This window comes from Oncorhynchus nerka, linkage group LG12, assembly GCF_034236695.1.
Source record: "Oncorhynchus nerka isolate Pitt River linkage group LG12, Oner_Uvic_2.0, whole genome shotgun sequence".
Classification (NCBI taxonomy): Eukaryota; Metazoa; Chordata; class Actinopteri; order Salmoniformes; family Salmonidae; genus Oncorhynchus; species Oncorhynchus nerka.
This window is the reverse complement of record NC_088407.1, coordinates 13,825,151-13,846,747: the sequence shown is the minus strand read 5'-3', so window position 1 is coordinate 13,846,747 and position 21,597 is coordinate 13,825,151. Positions and strand designations below refer to the sequence as shown.

The 21,597-nt window shown below is 45.8% G+C and overlaps 1 protein-coding gene across 4 annotated transcripts in view; it reads right to left on the bottom strand.

The window, feature by feature from the left end:
- Positions 1-9,920: 9,920 nt before the first annotated feature.
- LOC115123802 (H(+)/Cl(-) exchange transporter 5-like) overlaps positions 9,921-21,597 on the bottom strand; it is a 31,729-nt gene continuing 20,052 nt past the window's right edge. For 3 of the 4 annotated variants that reach the window (XM_065025256.1, XM_065025255.1, XM_065025253.1), the window contains exons 8-19: positions 20,386-20,482; positions 19,958-20,067; positions 19,701-19,781; positions 19,271-19,505; positions 18,939-19,125; positions 18,707-18,866; positions 17,894-18,080; positions 16,099-16,301; positions 15,729-15,924; positions 14,010-14,117; positions 13,822-13,930; positions 9,922-10,269 (exon numbers count right to left, since the gene is read on the bottom strand). In XM_065025256.1, coding sequence (XP_064881328.1) covers positions 10,179-10,269; positions 13,822-13,930; positions 14,010-14,117; positions 15,729-15,924; positions 16,099-16,301; positions 17,894-18,080; positions 18,707-18,866; positions 18,939-19,125; positions 19,271-19,505; positions 19,701-19,781; positions 19,958-20,067; positions 20,386-20,482 — 1,764 coding nt within the window. In that variant the 3' untranslated portion in view covers positions 9,922-10,178. Of the gene's footprint in view, positions 10,270-13,821; positions 13,931-14,009; positions 14,118-15,728; positions 15,925-16,098; positions 16,302-17,893; positions 18,081-18,706; positions 18,867-18,938; positions 19,126-19,270; positions 19,506-19,700; positions 19,782-19,957; positions 20,068-20,385; positions 20,483-21,597 lie in introns of all 4 variants that reach the window. The other variant, XM_065025254.1, reaches the window with a different exon arrangement.

Sequence of the window (21,597 nt, the reverse complement as noted above, 5' to 3'; positions counted from 1 at the left end):
CCAAGATTCCAAGCCACTGACCTTTTTATCCTACAGTAAACATCACATCAATCATAATAACACCACAGAAAAAAATAACAAGAATAATGGTGATTTGTGAAGTATCTCGCCAGCGAAGAGGGAGGAGAGAAGAAAGCTGTGTATTAGAAATTCTAACCCTATGTCTGTATAGACTGGTCCTCCTAATAGACTAGGTCTGTATAGACTGGTCCTCCTAATAGACTAGGTCTGTATAGACTGGTCCTCCTAATAGACTAGGTCTGTATAGACTGGTCCTCCTAATAGACTAGGTCTGTATAGACTGGTCCTCCTAATAGACTAGGTCTGTATAGACTGGTCCTCCTAATAGACTAGGTCTGTATAGACTGGTCCTCCTAATAGACTAGGTCTGTATAGACTGGTCCTCCTAATAGACTAGGTCTGTATAGACTGGTCCTCCTAATAGACTAGGTCTGTATAGACTGGTCCTCCTAATAGACTGGTCCTCCTAATAGACTAGGTCTGTATAGACTGGTCCTCCTAATAGACTAGGTCTGTATAGACTGGTCCTCCTAATAGACTAGGTCTGTATAGACTGGTCCTCCTAATAGACTAGGTCTGTATAGACTGGTCCTCCTAATAGACTAGGTCTGAATAGACTGGTCCTCCTAATAGACTAGGTCTGAATAGACTGGTCCTCCTAATAGACTAGGTCTGTATAGACTGGTCCTCCTAATAGACTAGGTCTGTATAGACTGGTCCTCCTAATAGACTGGTCCTCCTAATAGACTAGGTCTGTATAGACTGGTCCTCCTAATAGACTAGGTCTGTATAGACTGGTCCTCCTAATAGACTGGTCCTCATAATAGACTAGGTCTGTATAGACTGGTCCTCCTAATAGACTAGGTCTGTATAGACTGGTCCTCCTAATAGACTAGGCCTGTATAGACTGGTCCTCCTAATAGACTAGGCCCGTATAGACTAGGCCCGTATAGACTGGTCCTCCTAATAGACTAGGTCTGTATAGACTGGTCCTCATAATAGACTAGGTCTGTATAGACTGGTCCTAATAGACTAGGTCTGTATAGACTGGTCCTCCTAATAGACTAGGTCTGTATAGACTGGTCCTCCTAATAGACTGGTCCTCCTAATAGACTAGGCCTGTATAGACTGGTCCTCCTAATAGACTAGGTCTGTATAGACTGGTCCTCCTAATAGACTAGGTCTGTATAGACTGGTCCTCCTAACAGACTAGGTCTGTATAGACTGGTCCTCCTAATAGACTGGTCCTCCTAATAGACTAGGTCTGTATAGACTGGTCCTCCTAATAGACTAGGTCTGTATAGACTGGTCCTCCTAATAGACTGGTCCTCCTAATAGACTAGGTCTGTATAGACTGGTCCTCCTAATAGACTAGGTCTGTATAGACTGGTCCTCCTAATAGACTAGGTCTGTATAGACTGGTCCTCCTAATAGACTAGGTCTGTATAGACTGGTCCTCCTAATAGACTGGTCCTCCTAATAGACTAGGTCTGTATAGACTGGTCCTCCTAATAGACTAGGTCTGTATAGACTGGTCCTCCTAATAGACTAGGTCTGTATAGACTGGTCCTCCTAATAGACTGGTCCTCCTAATAGACTAGGTCTGTATAGACTGGTCCTCCTAATAGACTAGGTCTGTATAGACTGGTCCTCCTAATAGACTAGGCCTGTATAGACTGGTCCTCCTAATAGACTAGGTCTGTATAGACTGGTCCTCCTAATAGACTGGTCCTCCTAATAGACTAGGTCTGTATAGACTGGTCCTCCTAATAGACTAGGTCTGTATAGACTGGTCCTCCTAATAGACTGGTCCTCATAATAGACTAGGTCTGTATAGACTGGTCCTCCTAATAGACTAGGTCTGTATAGACTGGTCCTCCTAATAGACTAGGCCTGTATAGACTGGTCCTCCTAATAGACTAGGCCCGTATAGACTAGGCCCGTATAGACTGGTCCTCCTAATAGACTAGGTCTGTATAGACTGGTCCTCATAATAGACTAGGTCTGTATAGACTGGTCCTAATAGACTAGGTCTGTATAGACTGGTCCTCCTAATAGACTAGGTCTGTATAGACTGGTCCTCCTAATAGACTGGTCCTCCTAATAGACTAGGTCTGTATAGACTGGTCCTCCTAATAGACTAGGTCTGTATAGACTGGTCCTCATAATAGACTAGGTCTGAATAGACTGGTCCTCATAATAGACTAGGTCTGTATAGACTGGTCCTCCTAATAGACTAGGTCTGTATAGACTGGTCCTCCTAATAGACTAGGTCTGTATAGACTGGTCCTCCTAATAGACTAGGTCTGTATAGACTGGTCCTCCTAATAGACTAGGTCTGTATAGACTGGTCCTCCTAATAGACTGGTCCTCCTAATAGACTAGGTCTGTATAGACTGGTCCTCCTAATAGACTGGTCCTCCTAATAGACTAGGTCTGTATAGACTGGTCCTCCTAATAGACTAGGTCTGTATAGACTGGTCCTCCTAATAGACTAGGTCTGTATAGACTGGTCCTCATAATAGACTAGGTCTGTATAGACTGGTCCTCATAATAGACTAGGTCTGTGTAGACTGGTCCTCCTAATAGACTTGGTCTGTATAGACTGGTCCTCCTAATAGACTAGGTCTGTATAGATTGGTCCTTCTAATAGACCGGCTCAGAGGAAAAGGATTCCACCCTGTCCTTGTGACTCAAATGACACACATTCCTATCGGTCTGTGTGTGTGTGTGTGTGTGTGTATATATATCAGATCGGAAAGAATTTCAGTTTTTCTCCTCTGAGTCTTGTGTGTTCGATGGGGAGGAATTTTGGTAATTCGAGTCGTGTGTATGGCCACAAAACCACTTCATAACTGTGGGACATTTAATTGACAGGCTTGCTAATGGATGTCCAAAACTGAATAAACATTTAAACAGTTATCTGGATCAGAAGTGTGTTTCAGAGAGAAACAGAGACAACGAGTTTGTGGTTTTTGGATCCTGGATATCTATGGTGGTTAAATACAGCAAATTCTGAAAGCATTCAGACCGATAAGACTTTTTCCACGTTATTACATTACAACCTTACTCCACACAATGGTTTACACCCCCCCCCACATCATGACAAAATTATTACATTACAACCTTACTCCACACAATGGTTTACACCCCCCCACCCCCCACATCATGACAAAATTATTACAAATATTTTATATCACATTTACATAAAGTATTCAGACCCTTTACTCAGTACTTTGTTGAAGCACCTTTGGCAGCGATTACAGCCTTGAGTCTTCTTGGGTATGACGCTACAAGCTTGGCACACCTGTATTTGGGGATTTTCTCCCATTCTTCTCTGTAGATCCTCTTCGAGCTCTGTCAGGTTGGATGGGGAGAGTCGCTACACAGCCATTTTCAGGTCTCTCTAGAGATGTTCGATCGGGCTCGTGTCTGGACTCTGGTTGGGCCACTCAAGGATATTCAGAGACTTGTCACGAAGCCACTCCTGCGTTGTCTTGGCTGTGTGCTTAGGGTCGTTGTTCTGTTGGAAGGTGAACCTTCACCCCAGTCTGAGGTCCTGAGTGCTCTGGAGCAGGTTTTCATCAAGGATCTCTGTACATTGCTCCGTTCTTTTTTGCCTTGAGCCTGACTAGTCTCCCAGTCCCTGTCGCTAAAAACATCCCCACAGCATGATGCTGCCACCACCATGCTTCACCGTAGGGATGGTGGCAGGTTTCCTCCAGACCTAACACTTGGCATTCAGGCCAAAGACTTCAATCTTGGTTTCATCAGACCAGAAAATCTTGTTTCTCATGGTCTGAGAGTCTTTAGGTGCCTTTTGGCAAACTCCAAGAAGGCTGTCATGCGCCTTTTACTGAGGAGTGTCTTCAGTCTGGCCACTCTACCATAAAGGTCTGATTCTATCTCCACAGAGGAACTCGGGTTCTTGGTCACATCACTGACCAAGGCCCTTCGCCCCGGATTGCTCAGTTTGTCCGATCAGCCAGTTCTAGAGATGAGTCTTGGTGGTTTCAAACTACTTCCATTTAAGAATGAAGGAGGCCACTGTGTTCTTGAACCTTTAATGCTGCAGAAATGTTTTGGTCCCCTTCCCCAGATCTGTGCCTCGACACAATCCTGTCTCTGAGCTCTACAGATAATTCCTTCGACCTCATGGCTTGGTTTTTGCTCTGACATGCACTGTCAACTGTGGGACCTTATATAGACAGATGTGTGCCTTTCTAAATCATGTCTAATCAATTTAATTTACCACAGGTGGACTCCAATCAAGTTGAAGAAACTTCTCATGGATGATCAATGGAAACAGGATGCACCTGAGCTCAATGTTGAGTCTCAGAGCAAAGGGTCTGAATATTTACATATTTAATTTATTTTTTATTTTTTAATAAATTTGCTAACATTTCTAAAAACCTGTTTTTGCTTTGTCATTATGGGGTGTTGTGTGTAGATTGAGGAAAACAAATATTTTAACACTTTATAATGAGGCTGCAACATAATGTGGAAAAAGGGAAGGGGTCTGAATACTTTCCAAATGCACTGGACATGTGTTTGATTTGATTTAACCTGTTGGGTTTGGATTCCGTTGCATTAAGATCAACAATGACATCACATTTCAGACACACTCATGGTTCAACACACACACACACACACACACACACACGTCTCTCTGAATGCATAATTTAGATTTAATCAATTTAGTTGACAATATATTTAGATCACAAACCCCATAACATTACAATCATAATGAAACATACATTTCCTTCTATGCAAAAATAAATAATCATACAATAATTTAAACAAACTGGTACATATACATCATGTGAACAAAAAAACAATACAGACCATCAATCATATAAAAGTGTGTGTGTAAGGTCTTAGCAGAGTGCTAAGACATACATGTCATCATCGCTCATAGAACATGTACGTAATGTAAGGTCTTAGCAGAGTGCTAAGACATACATGTCATCATCGCTCATAGAACATGTACGTAATGTAAGGTCTTAGCAGAGTGCTAAGACATACATGTCATCATCGCTCATAGAACATGTACGTAATGTAAGGTCTTAGCAGAGTGCTAAGACATACATGTCATCATCGCTCATAGAACATGTACGTAATGTAAGGTCTTAGAACAGAGTAAGGTCTTAGCAGTGCTAAGACATACATTGTCATCATCGCTCATAGAACATGTCATCATCGTAAGAACATGTAAGGTCTTAGCAGAGTGCTAAGACATACATGTCATCATCGCTCATAGAACATGTACGTAATGTAAGGTCTTAGCAGAGTGCTAAGACATACATGTCATCATCGCTCATAGAACATGTACGTAATGTAAGGTCTTAGCAGAGTGCTAAGACATACATGTCATCATCGCTCATAGAACATGTCATCGTAATGAACATGTACGTAAGGTCTTAGCAGAGTGCTAGTGCTAAAGAACAGACATGTCATGCAAGACATACATGTCATCATCGCTCATAGAACATGTACGTAATGTAAGGTCTTAGCAGAGTGCTTTGATAAATGTTCATGCGTATTTGTCTTCATTCTGAAAGGAAATTCTGTAGAAACCTTAGAGTTTCTGGGGAAAATGTGTGTCTTGGGGATTTGGGCCCGCCCCTAGTGATTGATGGGATGGACGAGACCCAGGGGTGGGGGGGGCTCTCTTTGGTCCACAGTCTTGTACATCAAGGGTTTTCCTTAATGTAATTGTTGGATCTAACCCCTGACCTCTCATATCAACCTCGCTGAAGGGTAAATAAAGAGTAGTGTGCTTTGGTGTTATTATCCTTGTGGGGACCAGAAGTCCACACGAGGAAAAATACTATTTTAGGCTCAGGGGTTATGGAAAATAGGATTTTGAATGAGAGTCAATTATTTGGTCCCCGCAAGAATAGGAAAAAGAGAGAGAGCCAGAGTGTGTGTACCTCTCCTTTCAACCCTATCTAAAAGAGTCAATAACAAACACCACCATCTATATTACACACATCTAGATGGAGCACACACACCGAATGGACTCATCTATATTACACACAGAGCAACAGACATAGAAAAAGGTCACACAGAATGGACTCGCCCTTTAGAAAAAAGGATTGATTGTCCTTAAGTCAGATGGTCTTCTAGTATAGTGTGCATGGTTTCACCGTGTAGTCATCTAGGGTGGGGTCAAATAGAATCCCCGGAGTATTTAGACAGTTCTAGAATATAGACAAAAAAAGTTCCTACACTTACTGCCAAGTGTTTTGGTAAATTCTTGGTATTGTTCCGTATAACAGCCAACTTCAACTGAGCGTTAAGGAATTCTGATTTCCAAGTGACAATTTACATGAGCCACAAAGTTGAAATCAAGGCATATCAATTACATGTAAGCCATTGAACAGCGTAATTACGTGTCTATGTCCTGAAGTGTGGTATGATGGGGTGACAGTGAAGGCTACAGGGCCTTGTTTGACTCAACTTTCCCTCTCTCCTTTGTTCAGTATTTTTCTCAGGAGTGTGAACAAAGACTATTCCCTCCTTTAAATCCCCCTCTTTTCACAACCTCCCATCCTGTCACCCCCCCTGTCGTCATATCAACAGTGTTGGCATTACCTGCATAGTTATCAGTCTACAGAGGTATGTGTTGCTCTAAGAGGCAGTCAGGAAATGTGCCTCTAATGAGCTTTCACACCTCCTCACCCCCTAAAACCTCTGTCTGTGGCGAGGTGTAAGACATTAATCAACAACAGCCTGGATAGACCAATTGGGTGCCAGACAGAGAAAAACACAGACACACAGCCTCTCACAGAGCGCTCTGAGCCCACTGCCCAAACTTCAGGGGGAATTTAGACTCTTCTAGAATTCTGGGAGGGGGACAAATATGGGAATCCCTCATAGGGTATGGTAACAATACAACATTCCACGTTCAGAATGACAAATCATTTCATTTCTGATAAGCTTCTTAGGAACTGCCAGAGGTGCTCATTGTAAGTAGTCTCAGCGATAGTGCTTTTAAACCCCAACTAGCAGACAAAGGCTGGCAGTAGCATAGGAAGTGGTCCCTACAGCATGGAGAAATAAAGAAACTGGCCAGGGCCCGGCACAAACTAGACCACACCTTATTGCACTTCCTGTTACAAGACAAGAGAGAAAGGTCAGGAGGCGGTCATGTCTAGACGGGATACAGCTTTTGTCAAATTTACATCAAAAGTAGATTTTCTTTAGCATTTTAGCTAACCTTAACCTAATTCTCCTAACCTTAACCTAATTCTCCTAACCTTAACCTAATTCTCCTAACCTTAACCTAATTCTCCTAACCTTAACCTAATTCTCCTAACCTTAACCTAATTTGCCTGACCTGCTGCGTAAGTTATAGTAAACCTGCTGTGAAAAAGTCCATTTTGACAAAAGCTGTATCCCTTCTAGACTAAACCTCACACGGCTCGACAGGCAGGCAGCATTGTGACATCATATTTGGAATATGTGAGAGAGCGAGAGAGAGAGACGGTGGGGACAGAAGAGGGAGGGGTTGTCTAAGGACAGAGAATGGAGAGGGTGGATAGGCGGATGGGATGACAACATTTCTATAAAAATGAGAAGACCAGGGAAAAAAAACACCGCAATAAAAAGAGGAATATGAAGATGGTCATTTAGTCCTCCAGGGCCATATGAATGGGATATGTCCCAAACGGTGCCCTATCCACTATAAGCCCTGGTCAAAAGTAGTGAACTATATAGAGAATAGGGTGTCATTTGGGACACAGACATAAGGAGATGGTTATGACAATCTGATCACCATTGTTGATTATAAACACAACGCTTCCCATGAGCTCATCACACACACACGCACACACACACAGTTTGATTCACGATCCCTAAAAAAAAAATTCAGAAAGAGAGAAGAGATTAAACTCAAAGTCCCAAAGTCCTATTTAAACCAACAACTTCACAAACTTGGAAAGGCAATATAGTTTATGTACAACTCTCAGAAACGTGAGAGTACATTTTGGCAAATTCCCATGTCTGTAAAATATTCCCTAGGACACACACAACGGGGCCTAAAGAAAGACCTTGAAAGAGGCCAATCCACCCCTATATGACTCAACGTGAATCAAGGGGGCCTGCTCTGACTCCACCACTGAACCCAACACACACACAGAGACAGACACAGACACAGACACAGACAGACACACACACACAGACACGTGTCGTCTGATGTGTCGGTGTTTGAGGAATGTGTAACCTGATCTCCATGTGAAGCGTCTTTGGATCAGTCTCTCTCTCTCTCTAATATCCTGTAGCTAAAAGCATTCTATTCTAATAGCCCGTGTGTGTCGTTAACCTCTTCCCACGCCTGTCGCACATCAAAGTGATGAACAACCGGGTTGTCATGGTAACACACCCATGTGGTAATGGGGGCTATTTTAGGAGGAATTCTACACTTCGATGTTTCCCTTTTGTGTTCTAGCTTTATCTCAGCAATATGCACACACACACACACACACACACACACACATCTCAGAGATTATGGGCAGACACATCTGTATCTAACAAGCAGAGACAAGACAACATGGAGGACAGACTCAGTGACTCAGTTTTAACTACCTGAGATGGATCCTACGGCGATCCAGATGGATCCTACAGAGATCCAGATGGATCTGAAATGGAACCCTAATTCCCTACATAGTGTACTACTGCATCAGTAACAGTTTGGTCAGCACTTCCCCACCACCTCTCCTCAACAGTCCTTTTCTCTAAAGGCTCAGTGGAACCTTGTATTTTACATCATGATTAGCCATTTCTGAAATTCTCACTTTTCATACCTCCATCTCACCCTCATCCTTCCATCTCATCTCTCTCTCTCTCTCCCCCTCTCTCTGTGTACAGCAATAGTACTGGTTGCAGTGCAGGAAAGAGTTCTGTCTATTAGTTCGGCAGGTCTATTACATGTTAGTCATTTAGCAGACACTTATCCAGAGTGACTTACAGGAGCTATTAGGGTAAGTGCCTTGCTCAAGGGCATGTTGACAGACTCTTCACCTAGTCGGTTCAGGAATTCAAACCAGCGACCTTTCAGTTACTGGCCCAACACTCTTATCCGCTAGGATTCCTGCAGCCCAATCATTTTCCTTCTCAGTGTGTTCTCTCCTATTTTTCCATCCTCCTCTTTGTATAAATGTGTCCATAATACTGTATCCACCAGCCCTCTTCTTTAGGTGAGACCTATTGAGAAAACAAGACCGTGTCATCCCTCCTATAGGCTGGTGTCCTCCTCCCATAAAGAAGTGGATGGATGGACAGGGAGGAGACGAGCTCAGTTGAAGAAGGTCTTCATTTACCAGAGGTCCGCTTCCTAGTCTCAGAGGTGTGGAGAGGGAGGGAGTCTGGGTCTCCGTTGACGAGGACAGAGTCTGGGTCTCCGTTGACGAGGACAGAGTCTGGGTCTCCGTTGACGAGGACAGAGTCTGGGTCTCCGTTGACGAGGACAGAGTCTGGGTCTCCGTTGACGAGGACAGAGTCTGGGTCTCCGTTGACGAGGACAGAGTCTGGGTCTCCGTTGACGAGGACAGAGTCTGGGTCTCCGTTGACGAGGACAGAGTCTGGGTCTCCGTTGACGAGGACAGAGTCTGGGTCTCCGTTGACGAGGACAGAGTCTGGGTCTCCGTTGACGAGGACAGAGTCTGGGTCTCCGTTGACGAGGACAGAGTCTGGGTCTCCGTTGACGAGGACAGAGTCTGGGTCTCCGTTGACGAGGACAGAGTCTGGGTCTCCGTTGACGAGGACAGAGTCTGGGTCTCCGTTGACGAGACAGAGTCTGGGTCTCCGTTGACGAGGACAGAGTCTGGGTCTCCGTTGACGAGGACAGAGTCTGGGTCTCCGTTGACGAGGACAGAGTCTGGGTCTCCGTTGACGAGGACAGAGTCTGGGTCTCCGTTGACGAGGACAGAGTCTGGGTCTCCGTTGACGAGGACAGAGTCTGGGTCTCCGTTGACGAGGACAGAGTCTGGGTCTCCGTTGACGAGGACAGAGTCTGGGTCTCCGTTGACGAGGACAGAGTCTGGGTCTCCGTTGACGAGGACAGAGTCTGGGTCTCAGTTGAAGAGGACAGAGTCTGGGTCTCAGTTGAAGAGGATAGAGTCTGGGTCTCAGTTGAAGAGGATAGAGTCTGGGTCTCAGTTGAAGAGGATAGAGTCTGGGTCTCTGTTGGACATCTGAGCCATGTGCTTCAGAATGTCTTTCTTAGTGATGATTCCCAGCAACCTCCTGAGATAGAGGAATACAGAGAGAGAGGAGAGAGGGAGAAGAGAGAGAGTTATAATGTAATAGAAGAGACAACTTCCAGCCAAAACAGCATTCTTCAATTTAAATCAAGAGAAGAGAGGAGAGTGACAGGGACAGACAGATGGAGAGACAGACAAATGGAGAGACATACAGATGGAGAGACAGACAGGCTGGGTGTGCCTCAATCTAGGTTGGGCAAAACTAAACACGGCGGTGTTCGCCTTAGCAATATCACTGGAATAAAGACCTCCTCCATTCCTGTCATTATTGAAAGAGATCATGATACCTCACATCTCAAAATATGACTACTTAATGTTAGACCCCTCACTTCCAAAGCAGTTATAGTCAATGAACTAATCACTGACCATAATCTTGATGTGATTGTCCTGACTGAAACATGGCTTAAGCCTGATGAATTTACTGTGTTAAATGAGGCCTCACCTCCTAGTTACACTAGTGACCATATCCCCCACGCATTTTAATAGTTACTGTTTACAGGGCTCCTGGGGCATCTACAGCGTTCCTCACTGAGTTCCCTGAATTCCTATCAGACCGTGTAGTCATGGCAGATAATATTCACATTTTTGGTGACTTTAATATTCACATGGAAAAGTTAACAGACCCACACCAAAAGGCTTTCGGAGCCATCATCGACTGGACCTAGTTTTGTCCCGTGGAATAAATATTGTGGATCAAAATGTTTTTCCTCATAATCCTGGACAATCGGACCACCATTTTATTACGTTCGCAAACACAACAAATAATCTGCTCAGACCCCAACTAAGGATTATCAAAAGCCGTGCTATAAATTCTCGGAAAACCCAAAGATTCCTAGATTCCCTTCCAGAGTCCCTCCACCTTCCCAAGGACATCAAGAGTACAAAAATATGTTAACCACCTAACTGAGGGACTAAATTTAACCTTGCGTAATACCCTTGATGCAGTCGCACCCCTGAAAACAAATAACATTTGTCATAAGTAACTAACTGACTTGCCTAGTTAAATAAAGGTTAAATAAATAAGAAACTAGCTCCCTGGTATACAGAAAATACCAGAGACCTGAAGCAAGCTTCCAGAAAATTGAGACCTGAAGCAAGCTTCCAGAAAATACCAGAGACCTGAAACTGAAAATTGAAGTCTGGAAGTCTTCAGATTAGCTTGGAAAGACAGTACCGTGCAGTACTGAAGAGCCCTTACTGCTGCTCGATCATCCTATTTTACCAACTTAATTGAGGAAAATAAGAACAATCCAAAATGTATTTTTGATACTGTCGCAAAGCTAACTAAAAAGCAGCATTCCCCAAGAGAGGATGGCTTTCACTTCAGCAGTGATAAATTCATGAACTTCTTTGATGAAAAGATTATGATCATTAGAAAGCAAATTACAGACTCCTCTTTAAATCTGCGTATTCCTCCAAAGCTCAGTTGTCCTGAGTCTGCCCAACACTGCCAGGACCTAGGATCAAGGGGGACACTCAAGTTTTTTAATACTAGATCTCTCGACACATTGATGAAAATAATCATGGCCTCTGAACCTTCAAGCTGCATACTGGACCCTATTCCAACTAAACTACTGAAAGAGCTGCTTCCTGTGCTTGGCCCTCCTATGTTAAACATAATAAACAGCTCTCTATCCACCGGATGTGTACCAAACTCACTAAAAGTGGCAGTAATAAAGCCTCTCTTGAAAAAGCCAAACCTTGACCCAGAAAATATATATATATTTTTTAAAGCCTATATTGAATCTCTCATTCCTCTCAAAAATGTTTGAAAAAACTGTTGCGCAGCAACTCACTGCAGAGGCTCTGCATCTGTTTGGCCCTGTCCGGGGATATTGTCGGACGGGGCCACAGTGTCTCCCGATCCCTCCTGTCTCAGCCTCCTGTATTTATGCTGCAGTAGTTTGTGTTGGGGGCAGTAGTTTGTGTTGGGGGGGTCAGTCTGTTATAGCTGGAGGATTTCTCCTGTCTCAGCCTCCTGTATTTATGCTGCAGTAGTTTGTGTCGGGGGGGGGTCAGTCTGTTATAGCTGGAGTATTTCTCCTGTCTTATCCGGTGTCAATTTAAGTCTCTCTCTGAGCGAAATAGAGAGAAGAGGATAATGCCTCAGGACTAACTGGCCTGATGACTCCTTGCTGTCCCCAGTCCACCTGGTCGTGCTGCTGCTCCAGTTTCAACTGTTCTACCTGCGGCTATGGAACCCTGAACTGTTCACTGGACATGCTACCTGTCCCAGACCTGCTCTTTTCAACTCTCTAGAGACAGCAGGAGCGGTAGAGATACTCTGAATGATCGGCTATGAAAAGTCAACTAACATTTACTCCTGAGGTGCTGACCTGTTGCACCCTCTACAACCACTGTGATTATTATTATTTGACCCTGCTGGTCATTTATGAACATTTGAACATCTTGGCCATGTTCTGTTATAATCTCCACCCGGCACAGCCAGAAGAGGACTGGCCCATCCCTCAGAGCCTGGTTCCTCTCCAGGTTCTGGCCTTTCTAGGGAGTTTTTCCTAGCTTCTACACCTGCATTGCTTGCTGTTTTGAGTTTTAGGCTGTTTTCTGTACAGCACTTTGATATATCAGCTTATGTAAGAAGGGCTTTATAAATACCACTGATTGACTGATTGATTGGTTGATTGATTGATTGATTGAGGGGAGAGGGATGGAGTGGGATATGTATGAGTGTTTGTTCTCTGGCCTCTAGTGGTGGAGTGATGCAAGTTGGCAGAGCCAGAGATGTACTGTCAGTCATTCCCTGGAAATAGAGATGTCTTCACACACAAGGGTGTTAAACCCATACCATTTTTATTGCATTCAATCTTTATAAAAAATATCTTAATTCAATACAGAATAGCATTAAATACCCAACCAAAAACTATATGGTTGACAAGTTCCAGAATATTTAGTCAGAGAGTGTAGAATGATCAGAGTGAATAGAACGTCATTATGACCACGGTCATCATCATAAGAGTCGCTCAATAGAACTCTAAGTTCCAACGTCAACTGACATACTAGCTAATGGCTGCAGGCTCCTGTGTGACCACATGGGGCTTTTCGAAATTAAATACGCGGAAAACTAAACTACATTGGGTCTATATATTTATTAATTTACAAAGCGAACAGACTGAATTTCCAAATCTACCCTCCCCAAAGACTATCTTTTCTAGTTTTCATGGCGTATTGCTGAGTCTCTGTCTTTAAAATGGCAATAGAAACAGCCCCTCACCGTTGATTGACTGGGGTTGGAGGAATAGAAAGCCTCGGATCTGGTGGTGAAAATGACGAGGGTATCAAGTGGACTTTGATTGGTCCAAGCCGTGGAAACACCTCCAAATGTTACCACCTCCCAATGCCGAAAAATGGAAGATGTAGAACCAAGAGCTGGGCAGTTTAAACTAGCAACGGCCTCAACCCCAACAATAGCTTCAACTTGCCCAAATCCTCTCAGATCTCCACGTATGCAAAGGACCTAGGATGTAGGGCTTGATTTAGGACCAGGCTGTACAGTAACCACTACTTTCCTACTCACCCGTTGTGTGTAACCAGACACTGTCTGAGTCCCAGCTTCCTGAAGATGTCCACAGCTATCGCCATGGGGGTGTGGTCTGTCACAGTGAAGGGACTAAGGTCCAGGATACCTACAGCATAGAACATAATAACATGCAAACATACCGCCATATAGAAACATACCGTGTGTGTGTGTGTGTGTGTTCTTACCTCGTAGTCTGACGACAGGGGGACCGGAGAAGGGCTGGGGGCGCACGTGTTCCAAGAAGAACACTAACGAGGCACTGACCACCCCCTCCTGTCGCTTACGGGCGTTGTCTAGCGGGGGAGTAGAGGGAGGGAGGGAGGGAAGGAGGAGTTATTCATAGCTGCACACAACTATACTATACACTGGGTGGACAAAACATTAAGAACACCTGCTCTTTCCATGACAGACTGACCAGGTGAATCCAGGTGAAGGATATGATCCCTTATTGATGTCACTTGTTAAACCCACTTCAATCAGTGTAGATGAAGAGGAGACGGGTTAAAGAAGGATGTTTAAGCCTTTGAGACATGGCTTGTGTCTGTGTGCCATTCAGATGGTGAAGGGGCAAGACCAAATACTGAAGTGTCTTTCAACGAGGTATGGCAGTAGGTGCCAGGCGCACCGGTTTGAGTCAAGAACTGCAACACTGCTGGGTTTTTCACACCCAACAGTTTCCTGTGTGTATCAAGAAAGGTCCACTACCCAAAGGACATCCAGCCAACTTGACACAACTGTGGGAAGCATTGGAGTCAACATGGGGGGGACAGGTCCCTGTGGAACGCTTTCCACACCTTGTAGAGTCCATGCCCCAACTAATTGAGGCTGTTCTCAGGGCACCACTGGGGGGGTGCAACTCAATATTAGGACGGTGTTCTTAATGTTTTGTACACACACAGTGATATGCAAAACACACACTGACTTGTAATCTATAATGGGCCTCAGACAGACCTGAAGATCACACATTAACAGACACACGTTAAGTACAGGTCAGACACACGTTAACAAGTACAGGTCAGACACACGTTAGCAAGTACAGGTCAGACACACGTTAACAAGTACAGGTCAGACACACGTTAGCAAGTACAGGTCAGACACACGTTAACAAGTACAGGTCAGACACACGTTAACAAGTACAGGTCAGACACACGTTAGCAAGTACAGGTCAGACACACGTACAGGTCAGACACACGTTACAGGTCAGACACACGTTAGCAAGTACAGGTCAGACACACGTTAGCAAGTACAGGTCAGACACACGTTAGCAAGTACAGGTCAGACACACGTTAGCAAGTACAGGTCAGACACACGTTAGCAAGTACAGGTCAGACACACGTTAGCAAGTACAGGTCAGACACACGTTAGCAAGTACAGGTCAGACACACGTTAGCAAGTACAGGTCAGACACACGTTAGCAAGTACAGGTCAGACACACGTTAACAAGTACAGGTCAGACACACGTTAACAAGTACAGGTCAGACACACGTTAACAAGTACAGGTCAGACACACGTTAACAAGTACAGGTCAGACACACGTTAACAAGTACAGGTCAGACACACGTTAACAAGTACAGGTCAGATACATGTTAACAAGTACAGGTCAGACACAGTCTAACCTTGATACACCTTATTGTCAACTATGTCCATTGGCAAACACACACACCCTGTGGCACTGATAAGAAAGCACACTATGCAAACAGAGAGACAGAGGGAGAGAGAGACAGAGGGAGAGAGAGACAGAGGGAGAGAGAGACAGAGGGAGAGAGAGAGAGACAGAGGGAGAGAGAGAGACAGAGGGAGAGAGAGAGAGACAGAGGGAGAGAGAGAGACAGAGGGAGAGACAGATAGAGGGAGAGACAGATAGAGGGAGAGACAGATAGTCACATATAGACAGAGATACTCACCTAGAGATATGACCAGGTCCCTCCTCAGTACGAAGCCCACTAGTCTCTGAGACTCCTGTGACACCACCACGGGGAAGCCACTGTAGTCAGTGTCTGCTATCACCCCTTCTATCTCCCCTACACTCATACCCTCCTGAGTGAGCACGACTAGGAGAGGGTCCGACTGCCTAGGGCGCATCACGTCCTGAGCCAGGGTCTGAGAGGAGTTAAGACAGGATCAGAGGAACCTCAAAGCTCTATATAGGCTAAATGAAAGACAAGGAAAAAGGCTACTTTTCCAACATAAAGCAATCTTACTTTGTTAGGATGAGAATTAGCAGATGGAATCTGTGATTCATGCTCCCTGACAAAAATAAATAAATATAAAGACCTTGTGCCCATACTCCTCTTTGGTTTCCAGGAAGGGGTAACCGTTGAGTCTGATGTGGGCTTCGTAGATCCCCTCACGCCCCAACGCGTCCGCTACCCACTTGGAGGTCATGATCGCAGCCATCAGAGGAACAATGTACTCCAGACCGCCCGTCAGCTCAAACATGATGACCACCAGCGATATGGTCATACGGGTGACACCACCTGGAGGGAGGGAGAGGGTATTCATCAAAGACGGGGAGGGAGAGGGATTCGTCAAAGACGGGGAGGGAGAGGGTATTCGTCAAAGACGAGGAGGGAGAGGGTATTCGTCAAAGACGGGGAGGGAGAGGGTATTCGTCAAAGACGGGGAGGGAGAGGGTATTCGTCAAAGACGGGGAGGGAGAGGGTATTCGTCAAAGACGGGGAGGGAGAGGGTATTCGTCAAAGACGGGGAGGGAGAGGGTATTCGTCAAATACGGGTAGGGAGACGGTATTCGTCAAAGACGGGTAGGGAGAGGGTATTCGTAAAAGACGGAGGGAGAGGGTATTCGTAAAAGACGGAGGGAGAGGGTATTCGTCAAAGACGGAGGGAGAGGGTATTCGTCAAAGACGGAGGGAGAGGGTATTCGTCAAAGACGGAGGGAGAGGGTATTCGTCAAAGACGGAGGGAGAGGGTATTCGTCAAAGACGGAGGGTATTCGTCAAAGACGGAGGGAGAGGGTATTCGTCAAAGACGGAGGGAGAGGGTATTCGTCAAAGACGGAGGGAGAGGGTATTCGTCAAAGACGGAGGGAGAGGGTATTCGTCAAAGACGGAGGGAGAGGGTATTCGTCAAAGACGGGGAGGGAGAGGGTATTCGTCAAAGACGGAGAGGGAGAGGGTATTCGTCAAAGACTGAGGGAGAGGGTATTCGTCAAAGACTGAGGGAGAGGGTATTCGTCAAAGACTGAGGGAGAGGGTATTCGTCAAAGACGGAGAGGGAGAGGGTATTCGTCAAAGACGGAGGGAGAGGGTATTCGTCAAAGACGGAGGGAGAGGGTATTCGTCAAAGACGGAAGGAGAGGGTATTCGTCAAAGACGGAGGGAGAGGGTATTCGTCAAAGACAGAGGGAGAGGGTATTCGTCAAAGACGGACGGAGAGGGTATTCGTCAAAGACGGGGAGGGTATTCGTCAAAGACGGGGAGGGTATTCGTCAAAGACGGGGAGGGTATTCGTCAAAGACGGGGAGGGAGACGGTATTCGTCAAAGACGGGGAGGGAGACGGTATTCGTCAAAGACGGGGAGGGAGAGGTATTCGTCAAAGACGGGGAGGGAGACGGTATTCGTAAAAGGGGGAGGGAGAGAGGGATGGGACAGTATCTTGGGGGAAAAGTTAGTGAAGACACTTCTGACGACTACATACTAAAAAGGAGCACTATAGAAGCGTGATTTGAACCGCTAAGATAAACCCCAGACATACAGCAACCCCACCGTAGTGGTCTAACCCCACCATAGTGGTCTAACCCCACCATAGTGGTCTAGTGACCTCCTCACCCAGACATGCAGCCGCCCCCACCATAGTACTGTAGTGACCTCCTCACCCAGACATGCAGCCGCCCCCACCATAGTACTGTAGTGACCTCCTCACCTAGACATGCAGCCGCCCCCACCATAGTACTGTAGTGACCTCCTCACCTAGACATGCAGCCGCCCCCACCATAGTACTGTAGTGACCTCCTCACCCAGACATACAGCAACCCCACCATAGTACTGTAGTGACCTCCTCACCCAGACATACAGCAACCCCACCATAGTACTGTAGTGACCTCCTCACCTAGACATGCAGCCGCCCCCACCATAGCGTAGAGCCCTGGTGTGATACAGTCCGCCCCTGATGAGCACCAGCCCTTGACGATGAGCCAGTCATGATGGTTCAACGCCATCTGTTCCATGGCAACTCCCAGCAGTCTGCCTACTATCGCCCCTACAGCCATACTGGGGATGAAGAGACCGGAAGGGACCTGGAGAGATGAGCATGGAACCAATTGTCAAATAATGATTGCCCTTCTTGCTGTTACTAGTGTCCTAGCCACGGGGTGTACTTGTACAACAAGCTGCCTCCCTACAGAAACAGGAGATGGGTTCCTACCCTATGGGCCATTCTGGCTCGGACAAGGTTATTAGAGAATATATCACAGATTCGTTTTATCAAAAATATGTAAACCGGGCCTCCCGGGTGGCGCAGTGATCTAAGGACACCAGAGACTCTGGGTTCGAGCCCAGGCTCTGTCGCGACAGATGTCCTTGTCTCATCGCGCACCTCCTGTGGAGGGCCGGGCGCAGTGAGCGCCAACCAAGGTCACCCGGTGTTTCCTTCGACACATTGGTGCGGCTGGCTTCCAGGTTGGATGGCGCACTGTGTTAAGAAGCAGTAACTTGGTTGGGTTGTGTTTCGGAGGACGCATGACTTTCAACCTTAGTCTCTTCCGACCCCGTACGGGAGTTGTAGCGATGAGACAAGATAGTAACTACTAACAATTGGATACCACGAAATTGGGGAAAAAAGGGGGTAAAATAAATATAAGTAAAACAAGATTTTTAAAATATTTTTTATCATCATCACACAACCCACCTATCCCACACCTACCTTCATGCCGAAGGTAACCACAGTGACCAGCATCTTGAAGAAGAGTGCCAGAGCCAGTTGCCATAGCGCTGTGTACACACCTGGTCCAGCTGGCCTATCAGGGAGTGTGTTACTGAACGCCCGATCAGCAAGGCTGGCACTAAACACACCAGAGTCAGACCTGAAGGAATTAAATAAGTAAATATTAGTTGACAACGTTTAAAAAACACACACTCCCTCCCCCAGTTAGTACCTGTTCTCAGAGCTGTTGTAGTCACACAGCTGTGAGGAATCCAGTAGAGAACAGTCATTAAACAGTTCTGAGATCAGTTCTGACCCACTCATCCTGGTGTAACTATTCGGGAAGGAGAGGAGGGCTGTGATTCCAGTTACCACCAAGACCTCCAGCACCGGGTAGTGGCCCAGACGAGTGGTCTTACCTGAGGAGAGGAGGAAGTCCATCACTTCATTATTGTGACAATTAACAAATCATTCAATCAGTTAGTCAATCAAAACTGGAACAGGAGAGAAACAGGCTCATTCATTATAAGTAGTCTCTCTCTCTCATCCCTCCCTCCTACTCACGCCTTCTGCACCAGGCGATATTAGCCCTGATGAAGAGCGCCCCCCAGAGGCCACCGAAGATGCCCAGCAGGGTGAACGGGACCAGCTCCACCATGTGCCAGGGGGTATGGAACTCTACGTAGAACAAGACCAGTCGGCTGTTACCGAACGGGTTGATGGAGCGCAGAGTGAAGGCTGCCACCAACGCAGCGAAGAACGACCTCCACAGAGTCTTCAGAGGGAAGTAGTAGCTCACCTTGGCAGAGGGAGAAGAGAGAAGGAAGTCTCCTTCACGGTCAAAAGGACTAGTTTCACGCAGTAGTAAGCATTTGTTCAAGTCTCTTACTTACAGTAACATTGGTGAAGAAAAACACAGGTGAAATCTCCAGGCTTAAACCTGACTGTTTTAATGTTGTAATTCAGGTTAAGAGTTGGACATGGGTTCCCTTACCTCCTCTAGACTGAACAGCACTCCTCCTATAGGTGCGCCAAAGGCCACAGACACGCCCACTGCTGCGGCTGCAGATAACACCTAGGACAGATGGGTAGATCACTATATACTAACACAAAATCTTCAGATGAAGGTAATGGAGACAATAAGAGGCCTCTGCACAGTATTGAGATGCAACCATGATTCTAACAAAATGAACAATTATCTATTCCACCTCTAATGAGATGATTCAAACAGCCGTCTTTCTCTTCTCTCACCTCTCGTCGTTTTGCTTCGTTCTGTCGGTACTTTGTGAACAGATGACAGAGGATGTTGGCACAGCAACATGCTACATGGACCAGGGGTCCTTCCTTGCCAAGACTGAGACCTGTAGAGACAAAGACAAGTCAGTGTTTGTGTAGAGACAGAAAGCGATAGAGAGAGCGATAGAGAGAGCGAGAGAGAGAGCGAGAGAGAGAGCGAGAGCGAGAGAGAGAGCGAGAGAGAAAGCAAGAGAGAGAGCGAGAGAGAGAGCGAGAGAGAGAGAGAGAGAGAGCGAGAGAGAGAGAGAGAGCGAGAGAAAGCGAGAGAGAAAGCGAGAGAGAAAGCGAGAGAGAAAGCGAGAGAGAAAGCGAGAGAGAAAGCGAGAGAGAAAGCGAGAGAGAAAGAGGGAGTGTGAGAGAAAGAGGGAGTGTGAGAGCAGTACCAGAAGAGACAGCCAGGACCAGGGTAATTGTCTTGATGATTAGGGTCCATTTCCCCAGGTAGCCTCTAATGATGAACCCAGAGAGGATTGTCTTTATCTGGGGAGACACGAGAGGGGAGAGGGGGTTAGGGTCTGGAGGTCATGGAGAAAACCAACTGAGGCTTCTGTAGAAGCAAGGAAGCAAAGACATTTGGTTCAAGTTCATTAGGGCACGCCGTAGCAAATCATTTTTCAACAAAATATGAAAACAAGTTTATGATTGGTCACATTAAGGTGGTCGATCCTTGTTTCAGTCGGTTGTGTTTAAAACGGTAGAAAACTAAGTGAAAAACCCAAACTAACAAAAACTCACCAAAAAGCACAACCAGACAGTTTGCAGAACAAAGATATGCTAACTTGATCACTCCGAGCGAGATGAACATGTGGTCATCTATTTTAAAAATGGTGTGGTTGTTGCAAAACAGTACCAATGTGTCAATAATGGGTTTTAAAACATCTCTCTTGAATGTGGGACCTTTGACAGGCTTTCACACTGCTGTTACCTCAGTTTGAGATGTCAGTCAACTCCCAATGGGGCCGTCTCTTTCTCCTACAGGGTCTGTGTCCCACATGGCACCCTATTCATTATACAGTGCCCTATATGTGACCAGATAAATAGGGAACAACGTAGGGAATGGGGTGCAATTTGAGACAAAAAAAAAAAGAAGGTAACCTTTATTTAACTAGGCGAGTCAGTTAAAGAACAAATTCTTATTTACAATGACGGCCCACCCCGGCCCACCCCGGACGACGCTGAGCCAATTGTGCGCCGCCCTATGGGACGCCCAATCACAGCCGGTTGTGATACAGCCTGGATTCGTTGCACATCTCCCCATTACAAATCATGAAGGGATTCATTGTTTTGCTTTGGTGACATTTGTCCCAATATCACGAGGGAAATAAAAATGCAGTCGTTTTTTGGCACGTTGTGTGTGTGTGTGTTTGTTTGCTGTAAATGAGTGTGTGTGTGTGTTCTGCCGCCAAAAACACAAGGAACAGATCTGATTCTATGAGTGAGCCAAACATATTAATGGACAGTGTGTCTGCCAACGTCATGATGCTAGTGTGTGTGTGTGTGTGTGTGTGTGTGTGTGTGTGTGTGTGTGTGTGTGTCAGTAGTTGTGGCTACAACTGAAAGTGTTTTAGCCCAATTTCGAAGGACAAGAGGTCAGT